The sequence below is a fragment of the Pituophis catenifer genome, unplaced genomic scaffold, assembly GCF_029215685.1.
Source record: "Pituophis catenifer annectens isolate HBS135680 unplaced genomic scaffold, rPitCat1.0.hap2 SCAF_3, whole genome shotgun sequence".
In the NCBI taxonomy this organism is placed as follows: Eukaryota; Metazoa; Chordata; class Lepidosauria; order Squamata; family Colubridae; genus Pituophis; species Pituophis catenifer.
The window spans coordinates 129792802-129819881 of record NW_027256883.1 but is presented as its reverse complement, the minus strand read 5'-3'; the positions used below and the strand labels follow the sequence as shown (position 1 = coordinate 129819881).

General features: G+C 39.2%; 2 protein-coding genes across 2 annotated transcripts in view; one reads left to right on the top strand and one right to left on the bottom strand.

Annotated features, from left to right (window-relative positions):
- ABCA4 (ATP binding cassette subfamily A member 4) overlaps positions 1-576 on the top strand; it is a 111156-nt gene extending 110580 nt beyond the window's left edge. The window contains exon 47 of the mRNA XM_070941069.1: positions 248-576. Within this exon, the coding sequence (XP_070797170.1) occupies positions 248-370 (123 nt within the window). The 3' untranslated portion in view covers positions 371-576. The remainder of the gene's footprint in view (positions 1-247) is intronic.
- A 3813-nt stretch (positions 577-4389) lies between these two features.
- On the bottom strand, positions 4390-26626 carry LOC139315044 (very-long-chain enoyl-CoA reductase-like). Its single transcript, XM_070941068.1, has 14 exons — positions 26516-26626; positions 26344-26380; positions 23221-23273; positions 22978-23029; positions 21548-21592; positions 20189-20292; positions 17719-17834; positions 17496-17601; positions 10687-10759; positions 10566-10609; positions 7198-7261; positions 6006-6094; positions 4622-4667; positions 4390-4532 (listed from the first exon to the last, which is right to left on the bottom strand). Exons 1-14 carry the CDS (start codon positions 26624-26626, stop codon positions 4405-4407), a joined length of 1068 nt encoding a protein of 355 aa, XP_070797169.1. The 3' UTR covers positions 4390-4404.
- Between the last annotated feature and the right edge of the window lie 454 nt (positions 26627-27080).

Below are 27080 nucleotides of genomic sequence, written 5' to 3'. Positions count from 1 at the left end.
TTTCTGGACAGTTTCTGGATTTATCTCCTCCCCTAAGTGTTTGTAGAGGAGCAGATGACATGAAATCACAACACAAACCCCGTGACTAATGTAAATGTCAGGATGCAAATACAAAAGGCCAGGGTTTGTGTTGTGGCATCATCACACATTTTGTCAAATGTATATATATTTTATAATCCCAATTTCTACCAGAACTTGGCTTCCTAGGGTAATTCTTGCTGTACATTTCTCTGCTTTTCTCCCACAGGTTTTTGTGAATTTCGCTAAACAGCAGATGGAGGATGAGGAGATTCCACTACACCCTCGTGCAGCTGGAGCTAATAGAGAGATGAAAGTGACTCCTGTTGTCTATCGGCACATAAGCAAATAAAAGGTGTGTGGCAGCTACACCAAAATTTCCAGTTGCGGAAGACCAGACTGACAGAAATCTTCCAAACTTTAAAGAAAGTGGAATAACATTACAGATTTTTAGTAAGAACCAGAATGAGGGCAGTGAATTCTAATCTGACAGATGTATTGCTTATGGCTGAGAATAGCCCACACTGCCTGCTATGTAATGGCCAAATGTTATGGACGAATGGGAAAGTTTTAATTTTTCAGTATCTTGGTTCATGGTATTCTGACCATTTTTATTCAGAACAAATATTATGCAAGACCCACTTTGAATAGTTCAGATCTTTAAAACAGCAGCTACCGAGCTGTGGTGGCGCAGTGCAGGGGTGGGTTCTACTTACCTTTACTACCGGTTCGCAACGGGGCCACGCATGAGAGAGCTTTGCTCGTGCATGTGCTCTTCTGCACATACGCAGAAGCATTCTGATGATGTTGGGGTCAGTGGGCGGAGCCTCCCTCCAGTTTTACTACCAGTTCCATAGAACCGGTCCAAACCGGAGGCAACCCACCACTGGCGCAGTGGTTAGAATGCAGTACTGCTGCAGGCTACTTTTGCTGACTGCCAATTGCCAGCACTTCGGCAGTTCAAGTCTCACCAGTTCAAGGTTGACCTCAGCCTTCTGAGGTCAGTAAAATGAGGACTCAGATTGTTGGGGGCAATATGCTGACTTTGTAAACTGCTTAGAGAGGCCTGTAAAGCACTGTGAAGTGGTATATAAGTGTAAGTGTTATTGCTACTATTGTGGTGGCATATATTTCAAAGCAACAGTTACAGCCACTCAAGAGTCTACTGGAGTGCACAGCTAGAATAATAATAATAATAATAATAATAATAATGATGATGATGATGATGATGATGATGATGATGATGATGATGAACAAATTCACAGCCCTGTAGTGGCTCTTATATAAAAGAAGGCAAAGACTTTTGCTATCCTTCAGAATATCTTCAGAAACAGGACATCCACTACTGGCAAGACTGCAGCTCAAGGTTTCTTGACCTAAGTTGGACTAACAAAGTATCCATAAACTCATGTCTGTTTAATGAGTTTTATAGAACATTTGAATATTTAATAGAAAAATAATTACAACTAGTCCTCAAGTTAGAAGCACAAAAGGTTCATAAGTAGTTTTGGGGGAAGGTCCATTGCAACTTTGAACGGTCAAAAGTGACCAGCCATAAGCCAAGGGCTACTTACAACTGATTTCCAAACTACCTTCCCAGAAGTATTGCGTGCTGTACAAAGACTTTAGAGTTTCTATGTGTGAAGTTTGGGGTATTTTTTAAATTTTTACATATCATTGATATGATTGAGCATATTGCTTTTCTGGGTAATAAAATACCAAAATTTGGCCACTCACTGCAGTGGATGTTCTCGTCACACAGTAATTTCAATCAAGTTTAAAATAAAAGTTTCAGTTTATTACATATTATCTCTTTACAAATAGCTGAAAAATGTACATTATTTCTAGAGAAATAAATCTGAAACATCCCAGGTTCCTTTGTTGCTAGACTTCTTAAAAATTTAAGACAACATTGTACTGATTTATTGATACAATTTTGCACACATTTTTTAAAAAAAAATACTTGGGGCATTTTAGGGGAAAATATAATGCAGGATTGTTTAATATTTCCTTGCATCCAGGCATAAGGCTGGAGGACATCAGTCTATAGATATCCTGCTGCTATGCATGTTTACTTAAAAGTAAGTCACACCAATAAGACTTACAGTCAAATAAGTGTGCATAGAATTGAAGTATAAACATAAGCCTTTCCAAGCATGAGAAATGCAGGTAGTATAAGATACTTTAGCTTTAGTGGAAGCACCAGCTTGCAGGATGTGGTGAAGTTAATGTAGGGAATGCATCCCCTATCTAATAGGGCTTCATGAAGACAGAACATGCCGAAGATTGGGTAAATATCCATTGCCTTATCTATTTTGTTACCTTCAGTCAATTTTATTTTTATTGGTAGCTTTGCTTGCCAAGACTACTTGTTCAGCAACTGAAGTTGTGACAGCATTAAATGTGTATTTATAAATGGTCATCAAAGTTTCAGCTATTGCAATGTCCACATGGCCATATGATTATGATCTGAACAAGCAGATCATAATCTTGGCAAGCAGCTTGCAACTTACAACAGTTGCAGCATCCTGCAGTCATGTGATTGCCATTTGCGACCTTCCCTGCTACTTTCCCACAAGGATAGGATAGGATAGGATAGGATAGGATAGGATAGGATAGGATAGGATAGGATAGGATAGGATAGGATAGGATAGGATAGGATAGGATAGGATAGGTAGGATAGACTATTGTCACTTTGAATGTACACTAATTGGCATACATTAAAATGAAATTACATTGCAGGCACAGCAAAGTCAATGGGAAAGCCGGCAGAGAAGGTTGCAAGTTGCTCATATTGCCTCCCCTCCCCCGCCCCGGCCTTGCTGTGCCACATATCATACTCTCCTCTCCTTACTTCAGCCTCCCTGCACTTGTGCTCCATTGTAGCACCCTTTCCCCCAACTCATACACAGGCTGTGCTAGCACCTGTGGCATCCCAAACTCCTTACTTGAAACTCCTGCTTAATGACCCATCCATCCTGGAGTTTTGATGGCAACACGGGGTGCCTGGGATTGCTTAGCAATGAGGCCATGCATGTCATACTTTATGACTGCATTGCTCAGTGACAGAAATCCCGGTCCCAATTCCCGTCAACCCAAAGTCTATTTTTATTGGGGATATTTTTATAGGCAATCTCCACAGAAACTTATGTTTCTGTTTATTTTACTAAGCTTAATTGTACCTCAATCATAAGCAATTCTGAGTAGCTTATTGGTAGGGTCACCAGATGGCTCCATCAGATAAATTATTCTTAGTGTATTGACTGCTTCCTTTCCTTGTGATCCTACACTAGTTCTGTGTACCATGTTCTAAACCAGGGTTGGGAATTGGATCCAGTCTTGGTCTGAATCTCTTTGGCCCGATGGGTTATAATTTCAGGATGTAGTAGAGTTTAAAATAAACTCTGCTCCTTTTCTATGCAGAATGAGAATGGGGAAACATAATGTTCTCCATTCAGGACTAAAGGGAGTCATAAATCTCATGGAACACTTTTCCGCTGTGCATTCTCTACAAGTTGCTCTTCTAATTGTCCAATATATATTGCTATCTATAAAGAATAGGACAACTGTGAAGAAATGTGCCTTGCAATGTAAACTCGTTCTCTATGTATTTTGTGGGATGTTACTATGCAAGCATGAAAATTTTGATAAGTCACTTTGGCGCCATTGTGGTTAGAAACAGATGCCAATGTCAAGTGTGCACATTACCCAATCAAAAGAAATACAGTACAGGGAGAACCTGACTGGGGCTGCTGTAGATCCTCCATTTTGAGGGGAAGCAAAAGGCAACTCTTAGACGATCTGTCTATAGTGAGTATTCCCTGGGAAAGCCATGCACTGGGTGTGCTTCCAATCAGCAGGGCAGTGATGAGAGGGGCCCTTGGGAATTGAGACAGGTTTCAGTGCAGGTTAGATTAAGGCCAAGGCCCCCAGGCTGTAACATGCTGGCCTCATAAACCAGATTAGGCCTGTAGGCTAGAGGTTTCCCATAAATGACCTGTACTGCTTGCTATAGCAAGCATCTTATACCAGATGCAACCTTGTTTTCTCTTTTGGATGCAGTATGGATGCTCATGATTTTTTTTTCTCGGAGTCTAACCCAGAGAAGCATCAAAACCATCTACTTATCTTTTACTTTGGTGGATCAAACTGAAATAAAATATGAATGTGTTTCATGACCCTTAAGGCAATAAGATGAAAAAAAAAAAGAGGAGTCAATGCTAAAACCTGCATATTGTGAGCCCCTCTCACTGTAGCACAGTATTAACATGCATCTGAAATAATCAATCTAAATTATTTTCATATCTTGGCTCCATTGCCAACAGTCTTCTTGGACGTCCATCCATTTTGCTGCTTATAATTTAGAAAGGGAAAAAAACATTGTTCTTATAATAAGAAAGGAATGATGGACATTCTAAAACTAGGGTAGTCCTTAAACTCTCGTATATAAGTGCAGTGTTTGTCCTTTGCCCAGATCGTCATCTGAATGAAACACAGCAAGGTGAACAATCCCACTGCAAGAGAGAGAAAAGGTCATTAACATTACAAAATATTCTATTGAGAGTAAATACCCCAAAATTTTAAAACCAAGAATGCTATTCACCTGAAACGCACTGAGTCATGATAGTAAAACCAATCCACGTTCCCAGCTGTAATGGCCAAGAAGATTTAGAACTATTTCACATGATTAAAATTGCTAAATGCAACTAGTCCTTTTATATTAAAATAATCAAACATAACTAGTTTTAATATCAGTTTGTAAAACAAAAGAAATAAAACATAAACATGCAACTAATTAAAGACACAGCCAATATCTTGGAAATGCGTCGCTACATATATGAACTTCTGCTTTAAGATCTTCCGAATAAGAGTGTGAAAATATTTCCCAACTAAGTTAATTAAGATAAAGTAAAGAAGGAATAAGTTCTTAAATATTAGTAGGCAGAGATACAATGTGTAGGGCCTTTAAAAGAAAAGCACTGACATCTACTAATTGAAGATGATTGTAAAAAGACATACACGAGTGCTTTGAGAATTTTATTGCCGCAATTGGCATGCCTCACAATCATAGAATTTAATGAGGTGTATCTAATGTTAATGCTATATATCAACTGCCTGCCTGTAATGCTCTTTTTTGCCGCAATTTACCATGTTTATTAAGGAGCAGAAACAGTATAACAGCAAAATGGTTTGAGTTGTATTGCTAGGACTCTCCTTCCTAGAGGCAATTTTAAAATAATAAAATTTTGATGATTTATTTTTAAAAATTAGTAATTCCCTCTTTTCTCCTCATACATTGAACATAAAAATTCACTTCTGATCATTATACTAAACATCTTTTTAGGTATATAATCTACAGTGAAGTGGAGAAATTCTGGTTAGTTTTTTTACTTTATAGTACTAGGAATTGTAAAGCCTTGCAAAATCACCTAGAGATATCCTACTATTTCAAAATTTACCTCCTCCCCTTCACAGGTTTATATCAAAAAAGAGTGTGAAGCTAAAATAGCTTGATGTATTAAAATATATTCAAATGGCCCACGTAAAATAAATTAGAAAACTATCTGTCTAAACTGCTTCTGCATAATCTGTTTTCCACAAATGTTTCCATTTACATACATTTCTAATTTATTACTGATTTACAGTAGGTCTTTCCATTTGCAGTTCTTTAAAAGAATGTTATTCATTTTTTCCGGTGTCCTTGAAACTGTAGCAATCTGAGGCAATCTGTCATCTGCAAGAAATACTATGCAGCGATTTCACCTATTGCTTACGCTATGTTTCTGCATTTTTTCTCTTTGTTTCCCTTCTCAAGTAGTATTCTGAGCAGGTTCTGTGAAGTACAGAATTCGGTGGTTTGTCATACATAGGGACATATTTAAGGGTGCAGTTCAAGCTTTCAAGTGTTTTAATAAGTGTCCCTATAGCAACATTAAGCATATATACATCAAGCAAAACCAAAATTTTGCAATATTAAAAGTGCTTACCTCATAGGTATAATTGGGGCATGACACAAAATAAAATAGCCACGTGAAAGGATTCTTCGTTGGATAAGGGATCTTACAGGTCTTGGATCCTATCAATTGAAAGATCCAAAAATTTTTAAACTACTTGCTCTGCTTTGTGTAGGTTTTTTTTAAATACATCCAATATTTTTTCTAGCACGAGGCTTGGTAGGTAGCATCAATCATATGGATGTAATTATTATTCTCATATCAATTTATAGTTCACTTGCTTTTTTCATTGAGGTACCCTACCAGAGATACTTCAATTCTCAAAGCATTTTACAGTCCCACCACTGCCAACCCTTCTAGATAAGCAGTTAAAGAAGGGGAAGCAATTTCAAAGAAATGCCTATGTTTCTAAGGGCTGAGTCTCACAATTGCCCAATGATATAGGTAGTCCTCGACTTACAATCACACTTGAGCCCCAAATTTATGTTGCTAAGTGAGTTAAGTGAGTTTTGCCCCATTTTACAACTTTCCTTGCCACAGTGGTAAGTGAATCATTGCAGTTAAGTTAGTTAACTGATTCATTGTTAAATGAATCTGTCTTGCCCATTGACATTGCTTGTCAGAAGATCGCAAAAGGTGATCACATGACCCTTGGACGCTGCCACCATCATAAATATGAACCAATTGGCTGATCTGATTTTTGATCACATGGCCATGGGTCGTACATGTGAAAAATGGTCATGTCACTTTTTTCAGTGCGCTGTAACTTTGACTGGTCACTAAACAAACTGTTGTAAGTCGAGGATGACCTGTAATGATAGTATGTTGATCAAAGATAGCTCAATCAGAAAGAAAAAAGGAGACAGATTTCTTCCCCCGTAACTGGGGCAGAAGATGACATTGGAAAAAAAGAGGTTATAACAAGTAAGCATGCTCATGGGACAAAGGCTGCTGAATCTTGCGGAAAAGTAGGGATGGAGATACAAAATAGATAGACTATAAAATTCTGGAGCAACTAAAACCCAAAGCAAGAATGTTCCACACTACAGCATTTTCTTACAGCCATATTTATCTCATTTTACTTTGTACAGCAAGCTGTTGAGATCAGCCAGATTCATGGAAGAGCTCTTTGTAAGATTCCCCCTATTCACCTATATATTTATTCAATATAAATGTAAGTCAACAGTAACCTCAACAGTATTTAATTAGAAGCAAAACACTCAGCTTTTTCCATCTCTTCTCAGATTACTAAGTGTAACATGGATAGAAAAGTTTCCAGCTTCACACGTCTGCAATGAGAGAGAATGAGAAAGTGGATGAAAATAGAGGCAATGAAAGAAAAGGCAGTTTAAATAGAGAGGAGGGCTCTCAGTATGTTTTTTCCCTAATTCGAGAGAGCTAGTTCTCATGCAGACCCATTTGGTCCACTTCAGATAGATTGGGCTTCTATTCTGAGTGCGGATTCACAGAGAGCCCTAACACGTCTGGAAGAAACCAATTAGGGAAGAATTCCTTAAAAATCTCATCTCTTTTGTCCTGTTTTAAAAGCAAAATCTAATTTCTGTTTACACCATGGTACCTCTGGATTGCATGGTGTTACAGCTTTTTTGACACATCTTCAAATACAGGTAGTCCTTGACTTACAACACAATTGGGGCTGGAACCTCTATCACTAAGCAGTGTGGTTACAAGGTAAGTTATGCCTGATTTTACCATTTTTTTTTTTGCCATGGTTATTCAGTGAATCACATGATCATTAACTAAATCCAACTTCCCTCATGGACTTTGCTTGTCAGAAGCTCTCTGGGAAGATTGCAACTGACTACCACATGACATCAGTACATTGTAGCCAACTGCCAGGCTCCTGAATTTTGATAGTGACCACAGGAAGACTGCATCAGTTTTAAGGGCAAGGATCAATCATAAATCACTTTTTTTCAACGCATATAGCTTTGAATGGTCATAAGCTGAGGACTACTTGTAAAGCTTCAGTTGTTACGAATTATTACAAACATTTGATTTAGATGACAGCTCTTCTACTAGGTCATTCCCCAAACTGCCAAGACAAAAAGTTAAGATTTGATTTATCTGTGTAAAAGGCTGATTCATCTTCGAGCTTGTAAATTATCTAGGGGCTCTGGGGATTCAGCTCAGATAGCTATTCAAAATCTGAGGAAGAGTTATTTTGCTAGCTCTGTCAACCTCTGTGCTGTATCTCAACTGCTCTTGACAGCTGGGCACTGAAATTGTGCATTCCTATGGGAACCCAGATGATTCCTCTAGAAACACATTGAAGCTTTTGTGTTTCTGCATAAAAATAAAACCCTTCATTGCTTTAAGAAATCAAGAACAATGCATTGTTCATTAACACTGAAGGAAAATGCTTCTGCAGATGATCCTTTATTGCCCTTATTTGGAAACGCTTAAAAACGTGCGTAGAGTACTTTATTTATTTATTTATTTATTTATTTATTTATTTATTTATTTATTTATTTATTTATTTATTTATTTATTTATTTATTTATTTATTTATTTATTTATTTATTTATTTATTTATTTATTTATTTAATTTATATACCGCCCTTCTCCCAGAAGGGACTCAGGGCCGTGAACAGCCAAAATTAAAAAACATACAAATGGAAAAGTTAAGATAATTAAAAGAATTAAATCATTGGCTACCCAATTTAAAACCCCAAATCCATAAAATTTAAAATCCCAATTAAAAACCATTTAGGCTAGGCCGTTAAATATGTATTTAACTAATTTTAAGTAAAGTTTCTTCCTTGGAACACTCTAAAAGGGTAAGGTAATTGCAAACAATGTTTGCAAATAGCCAAATTTCTAGCCACACTTTCATAATATATACTGTAGCTAAGATATGGAAAGAAACTATTCAGTTTTTTGCTTTAAGCCTGTTATCATACTAGCAGTTTTAAAGCACATTTATTTTCTTAATTCTGAAGATTTATAAGGCTGCCCTTTTCACAATTTCTGAGAAGGGCAGCCTTCTAAATTATAAATGATAGCCTTATAGCATTATAAGTACAGTACACAATAACCCAAAAAAGTCAAAGACATTACACATAATTGAGGATAATGATAAAAACATGCACATCACAGAATAGACCCAGCGCAGGAGAAAAAGCCAGGCTTGGTCTCTGGGAAGAGCCAATAGGGATCATTTTGATAGGTGTTGAGCTACAAATAGAACTAAATAAATAGCATGGTAAAAGATCTATCTGACCATGATAATTTTCTTCTAAACCAAAGGACAGGGCTCAAATAGTCTTGCTAAAACCACATACGAGCTTCTAGTTTCTGCCAAAGTATTCTGATTACATACCAATTAGTGTAAATTAGTTCAGGAAGTTGCCAGTAGAATATAAACATCCAGAGAATTACTAGAAACAATATCTTAGTATGCAGAAATTTGTGTGGCACAAGAAGACAAGCTCCACACAAACCCTGAAGATGTCATACACATAAGGAATTGTTTGGAGGTGACTCCTTTGAAACATGGAAAGTGGTATACTCTAATTTTATTCTCACAATTATGCTGTTTGGCTGAGAAAACGTGAGTGACTGAAAACAAACCAGCAAGCTCCTTGGTCAAATGGGGAAAAAACTTCTCCAGTCCTGTAACTACTACATCACAGTAAGGTCTTTTGTAAAGCATTCACTTTAAAAACACAATGTTTTATTAAGGTTGTTATTTTATTTCCATTCCTTTTACCTTGCTCCTCTCTTTCCACCCTTTTTCCTTACTGGCCCTCTACCAAGACAACTTCTAATTCAAAACACTCACAATACACTCTCTTAATTTATTTGAAGATTGCAACATATTTTCCAGGATGACACTTAATCTCATATGTCATGTACAGAGACAAACTTCAGATACCTGTTCCTTATTGCAAAGTGTAAAAATATGAAGAGAATGCAGATAAAGAGATATAAATTCTAAAAATAAGTAAACTACTACTTCCATTTTTCTTTCCAAATGCCTCTAACTAGCTTTTGAAAAAACAATGTTGGAAAACACTAAAAAATAATAGCAGAGTGTCTCATCTCCATGACACCAAATATACAGGAAATGTGTATTTGCTTTAAAACTGCCTTAAATATGCTTTCTGTCATTGGCTGCAATGGGAATAAAAGAAAATCAAAAGAAAAAGGAAGACAGAGAAATGAGAATGTCTCTGGCCTTCAGTTCCTGGTCTCCTGTTTTGAGACCTTTGAGTGTGGGTGAAAATTGCAGTTTTCTTGGCAAGGTTTGGAAGTGGCCTTGTTATTTTATTCCTAGGGCTGAGAGCAAGTGACTGGCTCAAGGTCATCCAGCTGGCTTTGGGCCTAAGACAGGACTAGAACTCACAGTCTCCTGGATTCCAGCCTGGTGCCTTGGCCACTACACCAAACTGGCTCACTACTGGCCTGTTACTGGCAAGATTTTAGATTCATCACACCAACATGCCAATATTATGCTAGGATCATACTGACTAAATGTGATAATAAAATTGCAATGAAAAATTGCTCATTGTGACAATAAAAATTACAAATGTTTCTTACTATATATTTTTTAATTTGCAATATACTTACCAGGAACATGATCAGAGCAAAATTGACTTGTTTTTGTCCATAATCTGCAGAAGAAAATATTTATGAAGGTTCAGCTGAATGAAACATTCAAATGATTTTTCCTCTTTTTTTTGCTACTTACATGGTGGTGTGTAAAGAGGATGATTGATATAAAAAGCAAGCCAGGCAGCAAATCCCCAGTAATAGAAACAATTCTGTAAAACAAGTCATTTATATTTTTGTTAATTTTTTATATTATAGAGGTCTACAGAAAATATAGAGTGTGTGCACTCAGGAACTATGTTGTCAGTTCAAATTCTTTATCTAATCCTAATGTATATAAACAGAATGTGAGCAGGTACTACATATTCAAAGAAGAATTAATTCTCAAGTTATGTTAACAAAATATGGGGAAATTATGTTTCTTCCATTATAATAGTATCCCCAACTTGACTTTTTCCCCAGTTAAGTGATTCAAATATAATTCAGAACTTTCCCATTATTTTGTTCCTCAGAACCAAAGAAATAAATATCTGTGAATGAAGTGCAGAGAAACAAATTATGCTTTCCCTATGACTCTCAGTCTACAAAAATGTCAGTTTATTATTATTTCCTAACAATTTGCAGTATTAATGCTACCAAAAATAGTTTATATGACAAGATTTAAATGAAGTGCAAAGAAACAAATTAGTATGCTTTTCCTATGATTTAGTCTACAAAAAATTCAGTTTATTATTATTTCCTAACAATTTACAGTATTAACGATACCAAAAATAGTTTATATGACAAGATTAAAAGAAAGAGATGTTTAAAACAGTAAATGCTGTTTAAATGTTTAAAAACACTTATCTCACATTCCTAGCAGCACTTTTTAAAAATATAGACCTTGCTGTTATAGACATACAGTATTTATAACATTCTGGAAGTGAGCTCGCTAAATATGAGGCCCAGTTTGGTAAATTTTTAATACAGAATATTTTAGAGGCACAAACTTCTCCAATCAATGATGGCAAGTAGGGCAATTTTATTCAGCGTAATTATGGACTTTAAATTCCTCAAGCAAATTAATACTATTTCTTACATCTTATTTCAGACAAAATCAACCTATGCTAGTGTTTATAAATAATGGCTGCACTGTTAAATTCAAGCATCAGGATCTTCTAGCATTTCACTAAGACAAGTTGAAGAAGTAGGTGGATATAGGTTAGAGATCTGTCTGATAAAAACAGCATTGCATTGTAAGCCCCATCCCTTTGTATATACATTGTGACATCGCATAAATGTCCAAAAGAAGAGGAGTTTGGGGTGTGATGATGTGACACTAATTTTGTCCTTTTTATTTAAAAAATAACAATGGACCTATGGATATTAATGGGTGGATGAAACCTAAAACTTGTGTCAGAGTGTTTATTTTTGAAGCACAGACTTGATAGCAATTCAACTAGCAGGATATAAAGGGATCTGTGAGTTTGTGTAAACAAACAAAATCCTTCTGTGGAACAGGATAAACTTAAATCAATTTCTGAGTTGTTCTTAATTTTCTTGGTATCTAGAGATATAGCTGAGGTATCAACTATCCCGTTTGGCACATTCAACAAAAGAAACTCTTGGCTTTTTAAATTAACCAAGAGTGTAGCTTTCTTGAAAAATCCATCTAGGCACAGCAGAAGCAAAGTCAGTTCTGGGATTTTCCTGCGAAAACCCACATAGGTAACTCCCCTTTTCCCCTCCGGGCCACCCACAATTCATAGTTCACCAAATGCATTCTTTTGCTTTAGGAAAAGCTGTCTGCTTTGGTCAAACAATTCTTCATCACTTGGCCTTGTTAGATAACGTATTTCTGGCAACAGACGGTTCACTTACATGTCACAGCCTCCCTCCCTCCACCCTTAGGAACTTACCACCCTCCTCCCGTCATTGTTTGGCAAAGCTGCGAGCGAAAGCAGGTACAGGCAGTGGTGAAATCCAATTTTTTTCCCCACCAGTTCTGTGGGCGTGGCTTGGTGGGCGTGGCAGGGGAAGGATACTGCAAAATCTCCATTCCCTCCCGACTCCTGGAGGAAGGATATTGCAAAATCTCCATTCCCACCCCACTTTGGGGCCAGCAGAGGTGGTACTTGCCGGTTCTCCGAACTGTTCAAAATTTTCACTACTGGTTCTCCAGAACCTGTCAGAACATGCTGGATTTCACCCCTGAATACAGGCAACTATGGAGTGAGTCAGGTTTGACATGAGGGCAGGTCTTCTGCTCCAGCTACCTCTTTTAGAATTTTCTGAGACCATGAATTTCACTTTAGAAGCAGGTAGGAAAGAATTTAGGTTCAATAGTTCAGGGGCCACAAGTCTGCACCATGAAAGTGGAATGCGTGGGTGAAATGAGTAGCAGATAGTTTAAATACCAGTAGGAAATCTAAGTACCAATACCCCAACCGTAAAGAGCTTAAAAGCTCAGTGTCAGCATCGTAATTGTGCCTAGAAATGAATCTTACGTTAGAATGCAGCTGATTAAAAGCTGCCAACCCATAATCCTACACAAGCCAAAACAACTTACTGAGCTTATGTCCCATTTTTATAACACTGCCTCTTCTTTCAACAGAACAAATATCTTAAATCTTGCCTCTTATAGTATGGTTCAACTAGTATATGTAGCCCTTTACACAACCAACTAAAAGAACCTCAGTGACCTCAAAGGAAAATAAGCCTAGTACAATGATCTAGAAAAATGTTATATTTGCGGGAAATCTTCCCTCCTGCAGTGAATAAAGGGAGAAAAGGAGCCTTTGGAAAATGAAAAAGTTGTGTGTTAACTTTGTACACTACAAAGACAGTCTCTCTCTCTCTCTCTTAGCTTTCAGGGTCATACAGCAAGCTCTGCCCCTTTTAGGCGTGAGTGACACTGCAACAGAGATAGAGAGTGGGGTTTGCTTTGTAAAACTGCTTTCTTCATTTTGAACCCCACTGCCTTTTCCCCCCAATCACCAACACTGCTGATTACTAACATAATAGAAGCCCCATTAAGAAGCTATTTGGCGATGGCTACTGTCAATCAAAAATGTGGAGTTTACTGTGAAAATAATTATACCTGAAAGATTTTTGCCTCTTCACATTTTAGAAAGAAACTACCTCCCGTCTTCATATCAGAAGATGAAAATAGGTAATAGTATATTTATAATGTCACTTTTAACAGACCAATGCCATACAGTCATTGTTCCACTTTTAAATTCGACTACACTAACTTTGTAGGACAGCAATTCCTGAGTCTGCTCTATACTGTAACAAAAAATACTCCCCTTCCATCAGATGTTGTGGAAGCGCTTTCAAACCATCCTTCTCTTAAATCTTTCTGACTTCTTACTGTTGTTTCAGCCCTCTCTAAACTATTGTCTAGATAAGGGTTTCTCAACCCAGACAACTTTAAGATGTGTGGACTTCAACTCCCAGAATTCCCCAGCCAGCAGGGTTGAGAAATGCTGATCTAGAAGTTTGATTACAGGCCTCACATCCTGAGCCACCACCGATAATCCACTTCTTGACTAGAGCCGAATGCATCCTTAAAGTACTTGCTTAAATATGTTCACTGCCTTGAATTGTTTATAAAAAAAAATAAGGCAGGAGAGAAATAGTAAAAGTCCTTACTTGTTTATTTCTTTGATATATATACAATAGTGATTCTGCAATGTGGAACATTTAAAAAATACAAATCATGTAATGTAAAACAGACAATAGCCAAGAAGCCAAACCAATCTAGGCAGATAATAATTACTTACAGGTTCTAACAATCCATGTTTTGGAACAGATCCATGTCTTGAAAACCTTCCAAAAAGCCGGAAGGATCAGGGCCACCTAATCTTAAGGGAAATGGTGTTCCAAAGGGCAACACAACAACCGAAAAACAAACCCTCTCCTTGAGTCTTACAAGTGGACATTCTTGATTGACAGGAACCAGAGCTATGCCTCTCCTCCTAGATCCAATGGGCCATAATAGAAGGATCTGGGAAAAAATGGTCCTGCAAATAATATTGCCTGTAAATCCTGCATAACTACAGATGAGAGAGAGAAAGAGGGGGGGGGGAGGGAGGGAGATGAGCGAATGAGAGAGAGAGAGAGAGAGAGAGAAAGAAAGAGGAGAGAAAGAGACAGAGATGAGAGAGAAAGAAAGAGGGAGAAAGAGAGAGATGAAAGAGAGAGAGAGAGATTAGGGAGATATGAGAGAGAGAGAAGAGAGACAGAGATGAGGGAGAGAGAGATTAGAGGGAGAGAGAGATGAGAGAGAGAGAGAAAGAAAGAAGAGAGAAAGAGAGAGAGATGAGAGAGAGATGAGAGAGAAGAAAGAGGGAGGAAGAGAGAGAGATGAGAGAGAGAGAGAGAGAGATGGAGAAAGAGAGAGATGAAAGAGAGAAAGAGAGAGAGATGAGGGAGATATGAGAGAGCGAAAGAGAGAGAGAGATGAGAGAGAGAGAGATGAGAGAGAGAGAGATGAGAGGGAGAGTGATGAGAGAGAGAGAGAGAGATGAGAGAGAGAGGGAGACGTTTCCCACAGAAAATACTGGGAGCCACAAAACCGTGTTAATTAGGTAGAAATTAAAAGGGCATTTTCTTGCATCATGTGCTCCGAGACATAATCTGAACTGCCAGAAAAAGGCCGTCCCTGGAGAATAGCTATGTTTGTCCTCATTCATCCCGATGTTCTCCAGTGGCAGAGAAACGTGTGTTAAAAACCGTCTCTTGCATTGAACAAAATACAGCAGCAAATGCTCTAATTAATGCAAACAACCAGATTCAAGCAAAGCACGTGTTTTCTCTCAAGAACATAATCTGGGTCAAATAGTAACAGCTTCTACAGTAAGTGGTCTTTGTTTCAGAGGAGATTGAAAGAACTAATGAAAGAACTGGCCAGTTGCCACTGGATAGTTTATTCTCCAGATACAGCATCAGGAAACAAAAATCTTAATGAGAACTGCCTGCTAAGAGCACTTAAAGACCTAAAGAATTATTACATCTTTGCTAAAATCACTGTATTTTTAATTTGGAACAGTATCCCCCATCCCAAGAATTCTATATACAAAACCAAGTGGAAATTAACAACTATTTACAAACAATGTGATCTGATCTGGATATATTATATATATTAGAGACAGTCAATACGCGATTATTTTATATGCATCTCCCACCACAGCAAAAGATAGAGGGAAAATATCATAGAAGTCCAAAAATCAAAGGCTCCCTATTATACATTAAAAAATGCAATGTTTATATCAATATAGTAGAGTGGCTTAGATTTTGGAATAGTACCCAGATTTGAATCAATCCTCAATGTGATGTTATAAGAAAAATTACAGGTCTATTATATACCATATATACCAGGGGTGGGTTCTAAATTTTTTTACTACCGGTTCTGTGGGTGTGGATTATTTTGTGGGTGTGGATTGATGGTCATGTGACAATTCTTTAGAATTTAGCAGAGGTACTGGTCTACCAGGCTTTTAACTGCTTGCAGAGCTGTACCGGTCTACTCATTTGTTTTTGGAGGCACCAGTCTACCTATTTGTTTTTGGAGGCACCGGTCTACTCATTTGTTTTGGAGGCACCGGTCTACCCATTTGTTTTTGGAGGCACCAGTCTACTCATTCGTTTTTGGAGGCACCGGTCTACCCATTTGTTTTTGGAGGCACCAGTCTACCTATTTGTTTTTGGAGGCACCGGTCTATTCATTCGTTTTTGGAGGCACCGGTCTACCCATTTGTTTTTGGAGGCACTGGTCTACCACCACGCTGCCTTTTAACGCTGATCAGCTGTAGGGCGGCCCTTTGAAGCCCCACAACAAGAATTTAAACAGTTTTTTTCCTTCTAGCCGATCAGCTGGGACTCAGGAGGCAGCAATAGACTGGGGGTGGGGCCAAATAAAAGGTAAGAATAATGCGGGGAGGGGGGGGGCGGGAGGGCCCACCTCCCGAACAAAGAGAACCGGTTCGGTGACGTCATATTATCACCGCTACCAGCTTGGCCGAACCGGGCTGAACCGAGAGGAACCCACCAGTGATATATACCAACCCTAACCCTAACCATTATTTTTTTTAAAAAACCACTACATTTATTAGCTTCCTTGTTCTTCTTAAATCATTCAATACCTCCAGAAACACCCAAAGGAACACTTAATTTAAGGATCAAATTATAAATTCAGAAACACCTATTTTGGCTCAGGATAACTCAGAATTGGGCGGGATCATGTGATCGATCATTTTGCTCCTTAAAATACATAAACACACACACACACAAACACACACCCAGAAAGCCAGAGAGAACGATTTTAGCCTCATTTTCAATCTACTGTACTTCATTTCCTTCTTCAAGAATTTTTAACACAGCAAAGGATTCAAATCAATCCCCCACAAGCATTTGAAATGGTTCAGTCCCAGGAGAAGGCGCATCAAGTTACATTTTGAAAATCGTCCCAAGTCCAAATTTTTTCTACACAAGGATAGTTGCAAGTTTGCAACATTTTAATGAACCAGAAATTCCCTCGGTTTTGCTGATGGAGCTGAAGTCTAGGAGTACATTTTTTAAAAAAATCTGTAAAATATACCTTGCTATTGTGAAGTTAGCTGCAGGCCAACTCAAGCATCAGCATGGTGTAGTAAAGCCCCTGTAATTCTAATAAACCCACCGACTCCACAGTCTTAACAGGAGAGCATGTCCTAGGAAAGCCACTCTCAAGGAGCATCTTCCCACTTCGCTAGAGGAAAAAAGATCAGATATCGCAGTCCCATGTTTTGCAGCAAAACTTTGGAATGGCAGATTTCAGTAGCGGATGTTAAATGCTAACAGAGAACAGTTCCTCATTTTGAAGAGCATCATTTACGGCCCAAAGTTGTATTACAAACTGGGCTCCTATAGGGAGTGGCCAGATTAGATTGCATTCAAGGGCTGCAAGTAGATTTTGTGGCAATTTACCTTAACAATATTCCTCAGTGGCATAGTCCCATGGGAGAACCGATGAACAAATATTGTTTCAATCAACCTTTTGATGTAGTGGAAAGAATGGCAGATACATGCCAAGCTAGAAACAGCAAGATAAAAGCGTTTCAGAAAACTAAAAAGACAAATTGGGCAAGACATTTGGCATAAAGCTGTGATGCCCCAAAATAAACACCTCCAGTCTAGAAGTGAGACTCACTTAACTACTGGATGTCGGCCTGAAGTAAATCTGTCATCCTGGCCATAGATAAAAGGCATACGGAGATAAAACACAAAATAGATGAACAGTGGGCCCGTATATTCTATCAAAAACACCTGCAAAAGAGAGAGAGAGACGCTTATTAAAACATTACCTTTTGGTTGCGTGGAATATTACAAAGCTGATGCGTAGCCCAGCCAGCTCCTTCTATCAACATTGCATGCAGTTCTCCCAATCAGAATGGATGATGAATGATCATTTGCTATAACCAAGACTTTGAACCAACATTTTAACTTGCTGGCTGGTGAATCCCATATATCTTAAAACTGCCACTGTTGAGAAACACTGCTCTAGAAAGTATTCTGCTTATTTCCCCTGAGGCTGTCATTTTTTTTTTCTATTTTACATAACTGTCTTCATTGCCTAAAAATTGTGGCTGCTTGTATTTTAGCTTTGAAACGGTATAAACACTGCGGTGGTTATTTTGCAATCTGAGATGATTTTGCCTTTAGCACAATTGAAAACAATAGTGCTTAATACGGAACACAGACTGGTTAGATGGTTGGATTCAAGGCAAAAAGCTGAATCCCCAATTCAGAACTGAGACTGATCAGTTCAAATGTGTTCCTATGGGAGAAGGGAAATAAAGGTGGGATAAGCAAATGAAATATTAATATTCCTTTTATGTATCTGTTAATGACGGATACATTGGCTCAAGTGCATAAGACAAGCTTATTAAAATACCTCTTGCAGTTGGTCATTATAAGCATTATAGCTCAAAACAAACTACCATGTTTCCCTGAAAATAAGATCTGGTCTTATATTTTTGGCGGGCTCCAAAATAAGCCCTAGGGCTTATTTTTGGGGAAACATGATTTCAGGGTGATCAGCCTGGCTGGGCCCCCTACCCGCAGCGCATGCACAAGAGGCGGCAAGCACACGGGGACCAACGGTATCTTGCAGCAGCTGCAGCCCTTGGTCAGCGCACTCTGGGGCTGTGCAGCCCGCACAACGCAAGTGAATTGATTCCCTGTCCAAGCAGCAGATGGAGGCAGAGCACCGGGGGGGGGGGAGGCAGGTAATCCGGACATGTTGTGCGGGCTGCTGGAAAGCTGAAAGTCAGGGGGCCGGACCAGCAATGGCGTGTCCGAATGGCGTGTCCAGATCGCCTGCCTCCCCCCCTCCGCCTCTGCCTCTGCCTGTTGTTGGACAGGGAATCAACTCACCTCTGCTGCAAGGGTTTTGGCTGCTGCTGGACACCATCAGCCTGCACTCACTCACCACCTCCTGTGCTGGCCATGCCCCCCTTCACTAGGGCTTATTTTGGGAGTGGACGTATATTAGACACACACTTAAAATCAGTCTAGGGCTTATTTTCTGGATAGGTCTTATTTTAAATCAACCAAGTTGTATTTTGTGCATTGATTCCAGGTATAAATTGTTGGTTTGTTATCAAGTTCCCATTTTATCTTATGATATATGCAAGTAGTCCTTAACTTGGCAACATGTTGGGCTGTGTAACAAGTCTGAAAATTGCTAGGCTGGCAAAGATTGGGTAGCAATGTATTGGTGCTGGTCTAGGAAACAGGGGACTGTGAGACCTAGTTCTGCCTCAGACATGAAAGCCAGCTAGGTGACTTTGAGCCAATCACTCTCTCTCAGCTCAACCCACCTCACAGGGTTGTTGTTTTATGGGGCAAATAGGAGGAGGAAGGAGCATTAGGTATGTTTGCCATCTTGAGTTACTTATAAAGTAATAAAGTCAGGATAAAAACCTAATAAGTAAAAAAACACAAGGAGAGGGAGGACTCTAGATTATAACATAACCCACTGTGCTCACAAATTGCTGTGGCCACAAATCCTGGCTTCATCTAACATTCTCACTTGAGCGCTGTCTTTTTAAAAATTTCTTTTCCCTTATCAGATGTTGTTTTTGTTCTTTTAGCAGATATGACAGGCAAAAAGCCAATTCAGAAAAGGGGCTTGTCACAGCATCTTTGTGCAAAGAAGCACTTTACCTGTTTAGGTTCTCCTGGCACTGAAGCTCAGAAAACAGAAGCCAAAGATGAAAAGTTGGAAGAATTGATTCTGTTCTACCAAAGTTGGCACCATTCCATATGATTGGATCAAATGACTGTTTCATTCTCGCCCTAATTTTGGAGGGCTGCATCCTCTCCCTACTTTCTTATTGCATCCCCTAATATAGACATTACACAAACTGGGTTTTGTCAGGTTGCCAAGCAACCAGTGCTGCGTTGCTATGGACTTGCTTGCCAAGTTTTCTGGTGATTATATTTTTTTCCTTTTGCATCCTTCATCCCAGCAATTTGAGTTTAGAAAAGAACACAAAAAGGCGGGAGGTGCTTTCTACCATTTTGCATTGGAGAAAAACCTAAATAACATCATAATGCAAGATATTATTGAGGTAAAACAGCAATTAATTAAAACATATCAAAGCTGAGGTGCTCACCATGGTCCATCCAATTTGCGGTCCTAAATCTTTAAAATAGAGAGTAGCAGTGGTGCCAACTGGGAGCAGTTGCAGGATTTCCTCATTCTTCAGGGACTTTCCTTCTGAGAGGATGAGAAGAAGTTGTAATATGAACTGAAGTACACAATCCCTCATCAAAGATTGTATTTTCTACAGCTATTCTTTCCTATTTACCTCATGGAGTCTTCACTGGCATCAAAACCTTTCTTCCATTTAAGAACATTTGAAGGAAAAGAAAGGAAGCATTTGAAGACATGTAAAAGGAAAATACGTCAAATGATTCTACATGTCGTTGTCAATACAGATAGCCCTCGATTTACCACCACAATTGAGTCCAAAGTTTCTGTTGCTAAGTGAGACATTTGTTAAATGAGTTTTGCCCCATTTTATGACCTTTCTCACCATAGTTGTTAAGTGAATCACTGCAGTTGTTAATTTAGTAACATGGTTGTTAAGTGAATCTGGCTTCCCCATAGACTTTGCTTGTCAAAACATTACAAAAGGTGATCACATGTCCCCAGGACACTGCAACTGTCATAAATGTGAGTCAGTTGCCAAACATCTGAATTCTGATCACGTAACTATGGGGATGCTGCAATGGTTGTTAAGTATGAAAAATAGTGATAAATCACTTTGTTCAGTGCCATTGTAACTTCGAGCGGTCACTAAATTAACTGTTGTAAGTCGAGGACTACCTGTATACAGAAAACTGAAGCAGATCATGGTCCCATGATTCTCAGGTCTGCTGTCACAATCTCTTATGTTGGGCTATAATGGTAACATTCTGTATGCAAAACATGAGCTCACAGTCTAGTCTTTGGGAAACCAGGGTGTTAAAAAGAAATCACAGCAAAAAGTGTTATACACAAGATTTTCTATCAGAACTCTGTCTCAATAATTGGTCCGACTTTACAAGAAGATGGCCTTGGACCTTTGTTGAGGAGTCTGCTTTTCATACTATGCAAAGAGGAGAGAAGGAGATGATCAGCCAGCAGGGGAGAATTTTTATTTTGATTCCCCCTCCTTCTTAAACAGCCTCACTTCTGTCTATGGATGCAGGAGTCTAGATCTCACTTCACAGAATTCAAAATGCTAATTAAATATGTTTCTGCAGCGTCTTAGGTATGTTAGTAAAGAGCTAACTTTTTGAAAAGATTTTAACATCGTAATCTGAATGAACTGCTTTGATTTAGAGAAAACTGCAATGTTTAAATTAATCTCTCTCTCTCTCTCTCTCTCTCTCTCTCTCTCTCTCTCTCTCTCACACACACACACACACACACACACACACACACACACACACACACACACACACACACACAAACACTTGATACTTACTAGGATCAAGCCTTATAGATTGTCTTGCTGGATACCACTGAGGATCTACAGGGAAAAATAGAAATGCACAATTAAAAACACAACCTTCCTGTCCTCTGACTTTCCATTTTAAACTCAACAAATTATAAAAAAATCTCAATTCGTGCAAATCACTTCTTTACTCATTCTTTCTCATAATTTGCCTGTTTGGGTTTGGTGGGATTGATTTCCAAAGTATTACACAACATTTCTGGCAAAAGTAATATAAACATATATAATCATATGTGAATACATTTCTGAATAAAAGCACATATAAAGATAAAATATATAAATGATAAACATCTATGCTTAATGTTGTAAGCCTCCCAGAGTCGCCTCGCAGCGAGACAGTGGCAAACAAAATTTAAAAATAAAATAAATATATAAATTCCAAAACAAACTTTTTGGATTTTTTCTGGCAACCACCTTCTGCTTCACCAAATGAGCTTTGCAAGATCTGTACTGCTAACTCAACCCAGAAAACCCTAAGCCAGTCTTCACCAATTTGATACCCTCTAGCCAGATCTATGACAATTCGCCAAAGCCAACTCGCCGTGGCCAACACGACACAGCTAACTTGCTGCAGGCAACATGCCACGGGACAGCTAGCCATGGTCAACTCACCACAAGACAACTCACTGCGGGACAAGAGTTACACTAATATCAAAGAGCCCTGGTGGCGCAGCAGACTAAAGCACTGTTATTAACATCAGCTGCCTGCAATTACTGCAAATTCAAATCTCACCAGGCTCAAGGTTGACTCAGCCTTCCATCCTTTCAAAGATAGGTAAAATGAGGACCCAGATTGTGGGGGCAATAAGCTGACTTTGTATAAAATATATACAAAAGTATGAAGGCTATTGCTTAACGCATTGTAAGCCACCCTGAGTCTCCGGAGAAGGGCAGCATATAAATCAAATTTAAAAAAAAAAAAGAAAGGATGCAAAAGGAGGGACAAAATGAAATGTGAATGACAAAAATTAAAATAGTTTTTTATTTATTTTAAATAATTTTAAAGAATTTTTATTTATTTTAAATAATAACTTTAAATTTAAATGATTTAAATAATTAAAGTGAATTGTTAAATTGTTCCACAGCAAGTTGGCTGCAGTAAATTGGCCACAGCAAGTTGGCTGCAGCGAGTTGTCCCATTCTGACTCTAGACATAGGACAGCCATTTGTCTACTTCTGAGAGGCAACGGGAAAGGAAAGCTAGATACATAACACATCTGAAGAGCATCGCAGTGAAAAAGGCTGGCTTAAACTTTCAGCAATTAGTAGAAAGAATTATTAGCTCGGCTTTGAGAAAGCTTATGTCATTTAGGAATTTCTGTATGCTCCTCACAATTATGTATGATTTAATTAAGCACTGACATCCCTTTGAAAATAAATTCTGAAATGTAGATACTCACGCATCTTGTGGAACATCACTTGGATGTCACTTATTGTAGTGTGTGGCTCAACCTAGATAACAGAAAACTTTCTATCAGGAAGCAAGCAGATATTCTTTTTTTGGAAGGGTGAGTGGGTGGGAGCAAAGGATATAATTAAGGAAGCACCCAGTTACAGTATGAAGATATTGTACAAATCTCCGAGTGCTCAGAAAGTGATCTATAAACGTGATTATATAAAAAGTGATGTTTATGGTTACTAACCTTTTCTAGGAAGCAAAGCTGTTGTTTTGTCTTCCAGTCAAGAATTTCCACCTAGGAAAAAAAAGTGGATAAAGCATTCCAAATTTCAAAATTTCAAATTTCAAATATTTATTGTCAGTGCACAAAATATGTACAATGAGATTGGTTGAGCTCCCTCAGTGCACCCCGCTCCCCACATCGCAATATAACTCACAGTGAAGACAGAAAATCCCATACCAGGGGTGGGTTCTAAATTTTTTTACTACTAGTTCTGTGGGCGTGGCTTATTTTGTGGGCGTGGCTTGATGGTCATGTGACAATTATTTAGGATTTACCAGAGGTACTGGTCAATCAGGCTTTTAACTGCTTGCAGAGCTGTACGGATCTACCCATTTATTTTTTGCAGACACTGGTCTACCCATTTATTTTTGCAGGCACTGATCTACTCATGTATTTTTGCAGGCACTGGTCTACTCATTTGTTTTCTTTTAACACTGATCAGCTATAGGGTGGTCCTTTGAAGCCCCGGGGCAAGAGTTTAAACAGTTTTTTTCCCTCTAGCCATCAGCTGGGACTCAGGAGGCAGCAATAGATTGGGGGTGGGGCCAAATAAAAGGTAAGAATAATGCGGGGGGTGGGGGGTGCGGGGGGGCAGAATCAGTTCGGTGACATCATATCATCACCGCTACCGGCTCGGGAGAACCGGGCCGAACTGGGAGGAACCCACCACTTTTCCATACCCAATAAATCATATTAACAAACACCCAGTCCTATTGCACCCATGTGAACATGTTACAACATTGCGCTGGCCCTGCAAGTCCATCGTACTACGTGAGTCTTCAGCTCAGATATTTCTTCTTGGTCTCCTATCCAACCATTAATTGGGTTTGATCTGCCTTAGCCTTTTTGAGTTTAGCCAAGGTGCACTAGGCATATACATATAAAATGTTAAAATATTAACCTATTAAAAGGCCTCAGAGAATAAGAAGTTATTTGCTTAATATAAAAAAGCCAAAATAATAAGCCATTGGAAAAGGCTACCACTGAGAAGGCCTGCCTCTGGGTTACGATGACTTTACCTCAACACAGAAGAATAATTTCAACAGGTCCTTTGAGGATGACCTTGAAGATATGCATAGAAATGTACAAAAAGATGAGTTATCACAAATATTGATGTCCCAGACCTTTATATGTTAGAAGTGACATCTCAAATTGTGACTGGAGAAGAACCAGGAACCAGTTCAGATCATAGTCTCTATGTATGCCAGACAAACAAATCAATTATGACTTAGCATACAGTGTTCTGCAGCACAGACCAACAGTTAATAAGCTGACAGATTGTTAAACCCTTCTTCTGCGTGTACAAATGTACATTTTGATTTATAGAAGATTAAATGTAATTTCACTGCAAGAAGAAAATAGAATAGAACCAGCACAGCTCTTTATGAGATGCAATTGAAATCTGTCTGTACATTCTATTTGGTTATGTGTCAGCAATAACACAATCAAAGGATAGGGTGAAGCTGTCTTTGCACTACAATTCCAAGAAAATATACAGTTGGGAGTTAGTAACAGGTGCTCTTTTTACATCCTGACCTTTTACATCCAGAGAACCTTTTTGTCTTCAAATTCAGAATGCTGCATAACCCAAATTTTATTTTCACCACCTCTATGCAATATTGTGCCTTAGTGACTATTTTCAGTCTAATGGCATCATTGTGTCCCATCTACCATCACCTTCTGAGATAGCCTAGACCAGGGGTCCTCAAACTTTTTAAATAGGGGGCCAATTCACGGTCCCTCAGACTGTTGGGGGGCCAGACCAGCTGGGTGGGTGTGGCTAGGTAGTCGTGTGATTTGGTGGGTGTGGCCAATTTAGCACAAGACACACAAATTCATCTTTAATTTGTTATGCTCCTGGGGGGGAAAAGCAGGTTAGTAAAGGGATGTGGCTGCCTTTGGATGTGTGAGAGGGACTTCTGTTTGTCTCTCTCTCTCTCTCTCTCTCTCTCTCTCTCTCTCTCTCTCTCTCTCTCTCTCTCTCCCTCCCTCCCTCCCTCCCTTTCTCTCCCTGGAGGCTGGGGAGGCCAAAAACAGGTCCATTTTTGGCCTCCTCAGCCTCCAAAACCACTCTGCCACCCCAAAATTGGCTCATTTTTGGCCTCCTGAGGCCTCCACACACCTCAACAAACGCACCTCAACAAACTGGTTGCTACACCAGTTGAATCCCACCACTGCCTTCAGAAGGCCTCAGGTAGCCAACAGCTATCTTGCAAAGAGCCAGGCTTCCCCCTCAGCAATGGGGAGAAGAAGATGGGGAAGATCAGCTGGGGGCAGCAGAGTGTAGGGCAAGCCAAAGGGCAGAGATGGGGAGGAAACAGGCAGAAGGGAATTGAAGAAGATATAATTGTATTTCCTTCTTCAATTTTATGTTTATAACCACATGTTGCTATGTTCACATTACAACTTAAGTAGGTCACTATTGTTAGTCCCCTTAGAAAAGGAGATGAAAGACACCCGGAGTCACCCATTCCTGTACACTACCATTGCTAAGGCCTGCAGCACAACACACTCCCCCCAAATCTGCGAGGATGCAATTGCCAAGTTATTCTTGTTGCCCGATTGAAAGAGAAGGGATAAAACAAAGTCAGAAAGCCTCTAAAGGTAAAAGGATTTTGGTTATATTAAGCACTTCCCCCCCCCAAAAAAAAAAATGGGTAAAGAGTCCATTTTTCCCAAATAGTGATTTCTGTCTCAGGTAATGTGACTGTGACTGGCAAACCCATCATAAAGAGATCTGGATTACTGGCTGTCCAGACTGTATTGTGGAACAGAGTCCATCACTCTCAGGCCATATTCATTCCTCTTTATGTTCTGACCTAGGCTTCACAAAAGCACGCAGCAGACTCCTTGTCCCGACAAAACCCCTTTTTATTAAGCTAATGTGAATTCCTCTCATTCACATCCAGCAAAGTCCTGGCAAATAGTCGTTATGGGTGAATTTACAACCACAGACCTTATCAGGCTTGGAGAGCTACCAGGCCAATATCTTCAAAACGCAATGTGGTACAAGAAAAGACTTGGCAAGGAGTCTCTGAGAGTCACGGACAGATCTTCACACTACTAAAATGAACTAATTGTCTCCTGCAAACTCCACTCCCCTTTTGCTCCTCTTTATTCTCTATGGGAGGGGCCATTCACAATCCACCTATGCCTTTACTCCCAAGTCAGCCCTTGTTCCTTAGCTGTTCCCTTCTCCTGACAGCTCTGCATATGCACACATCAGAAACAGGCTCCAGATGTTCTTCTGCCTCACTGATATCTGACTCCAAAAGTAGCTGATAACTGTCGGATGGCCCTGGACCCATCTCTGCCTCTGACGCAGAGCACTCATCAGAGCCTTCACCAGACTCCAGGACTGGGCCATGTTCCTCCCCAACCTCCTCACTATCTGAGTCTGCCACCAGCTCCGCTGGCCGCTGACGGGCCACAACACCTTACACCTGAACTGATTTGCCCTATTCGCATAGAGGCAGGCTATGGCAATATGGCCTCCAGATTTCGATTCTGTCTTGTCATCTGGAAATGAAAAGATAGCAGATGACAATATGATGGAGATGACAACTGATCCAGAGTTATGATTTCAGACCCAAGAGGGACTTCAAATCAAGAAGTCATCTATGAGGCAGGCACATGAATGCAAATTTTTATTTTTCTCTATTTAGAACTCAAATAGAGTTCTAAATACTCTTCTCGTCTCTTGTAAGTTGAACTCTTCTCTTGTAAGTTGAATTGCCTTGTAAGAGTATGGATGTTCCATCTTACTTCTGAGTGATTACAGGTAGTCATCCACTTATAACTGATCACTAGTCACCATTTGA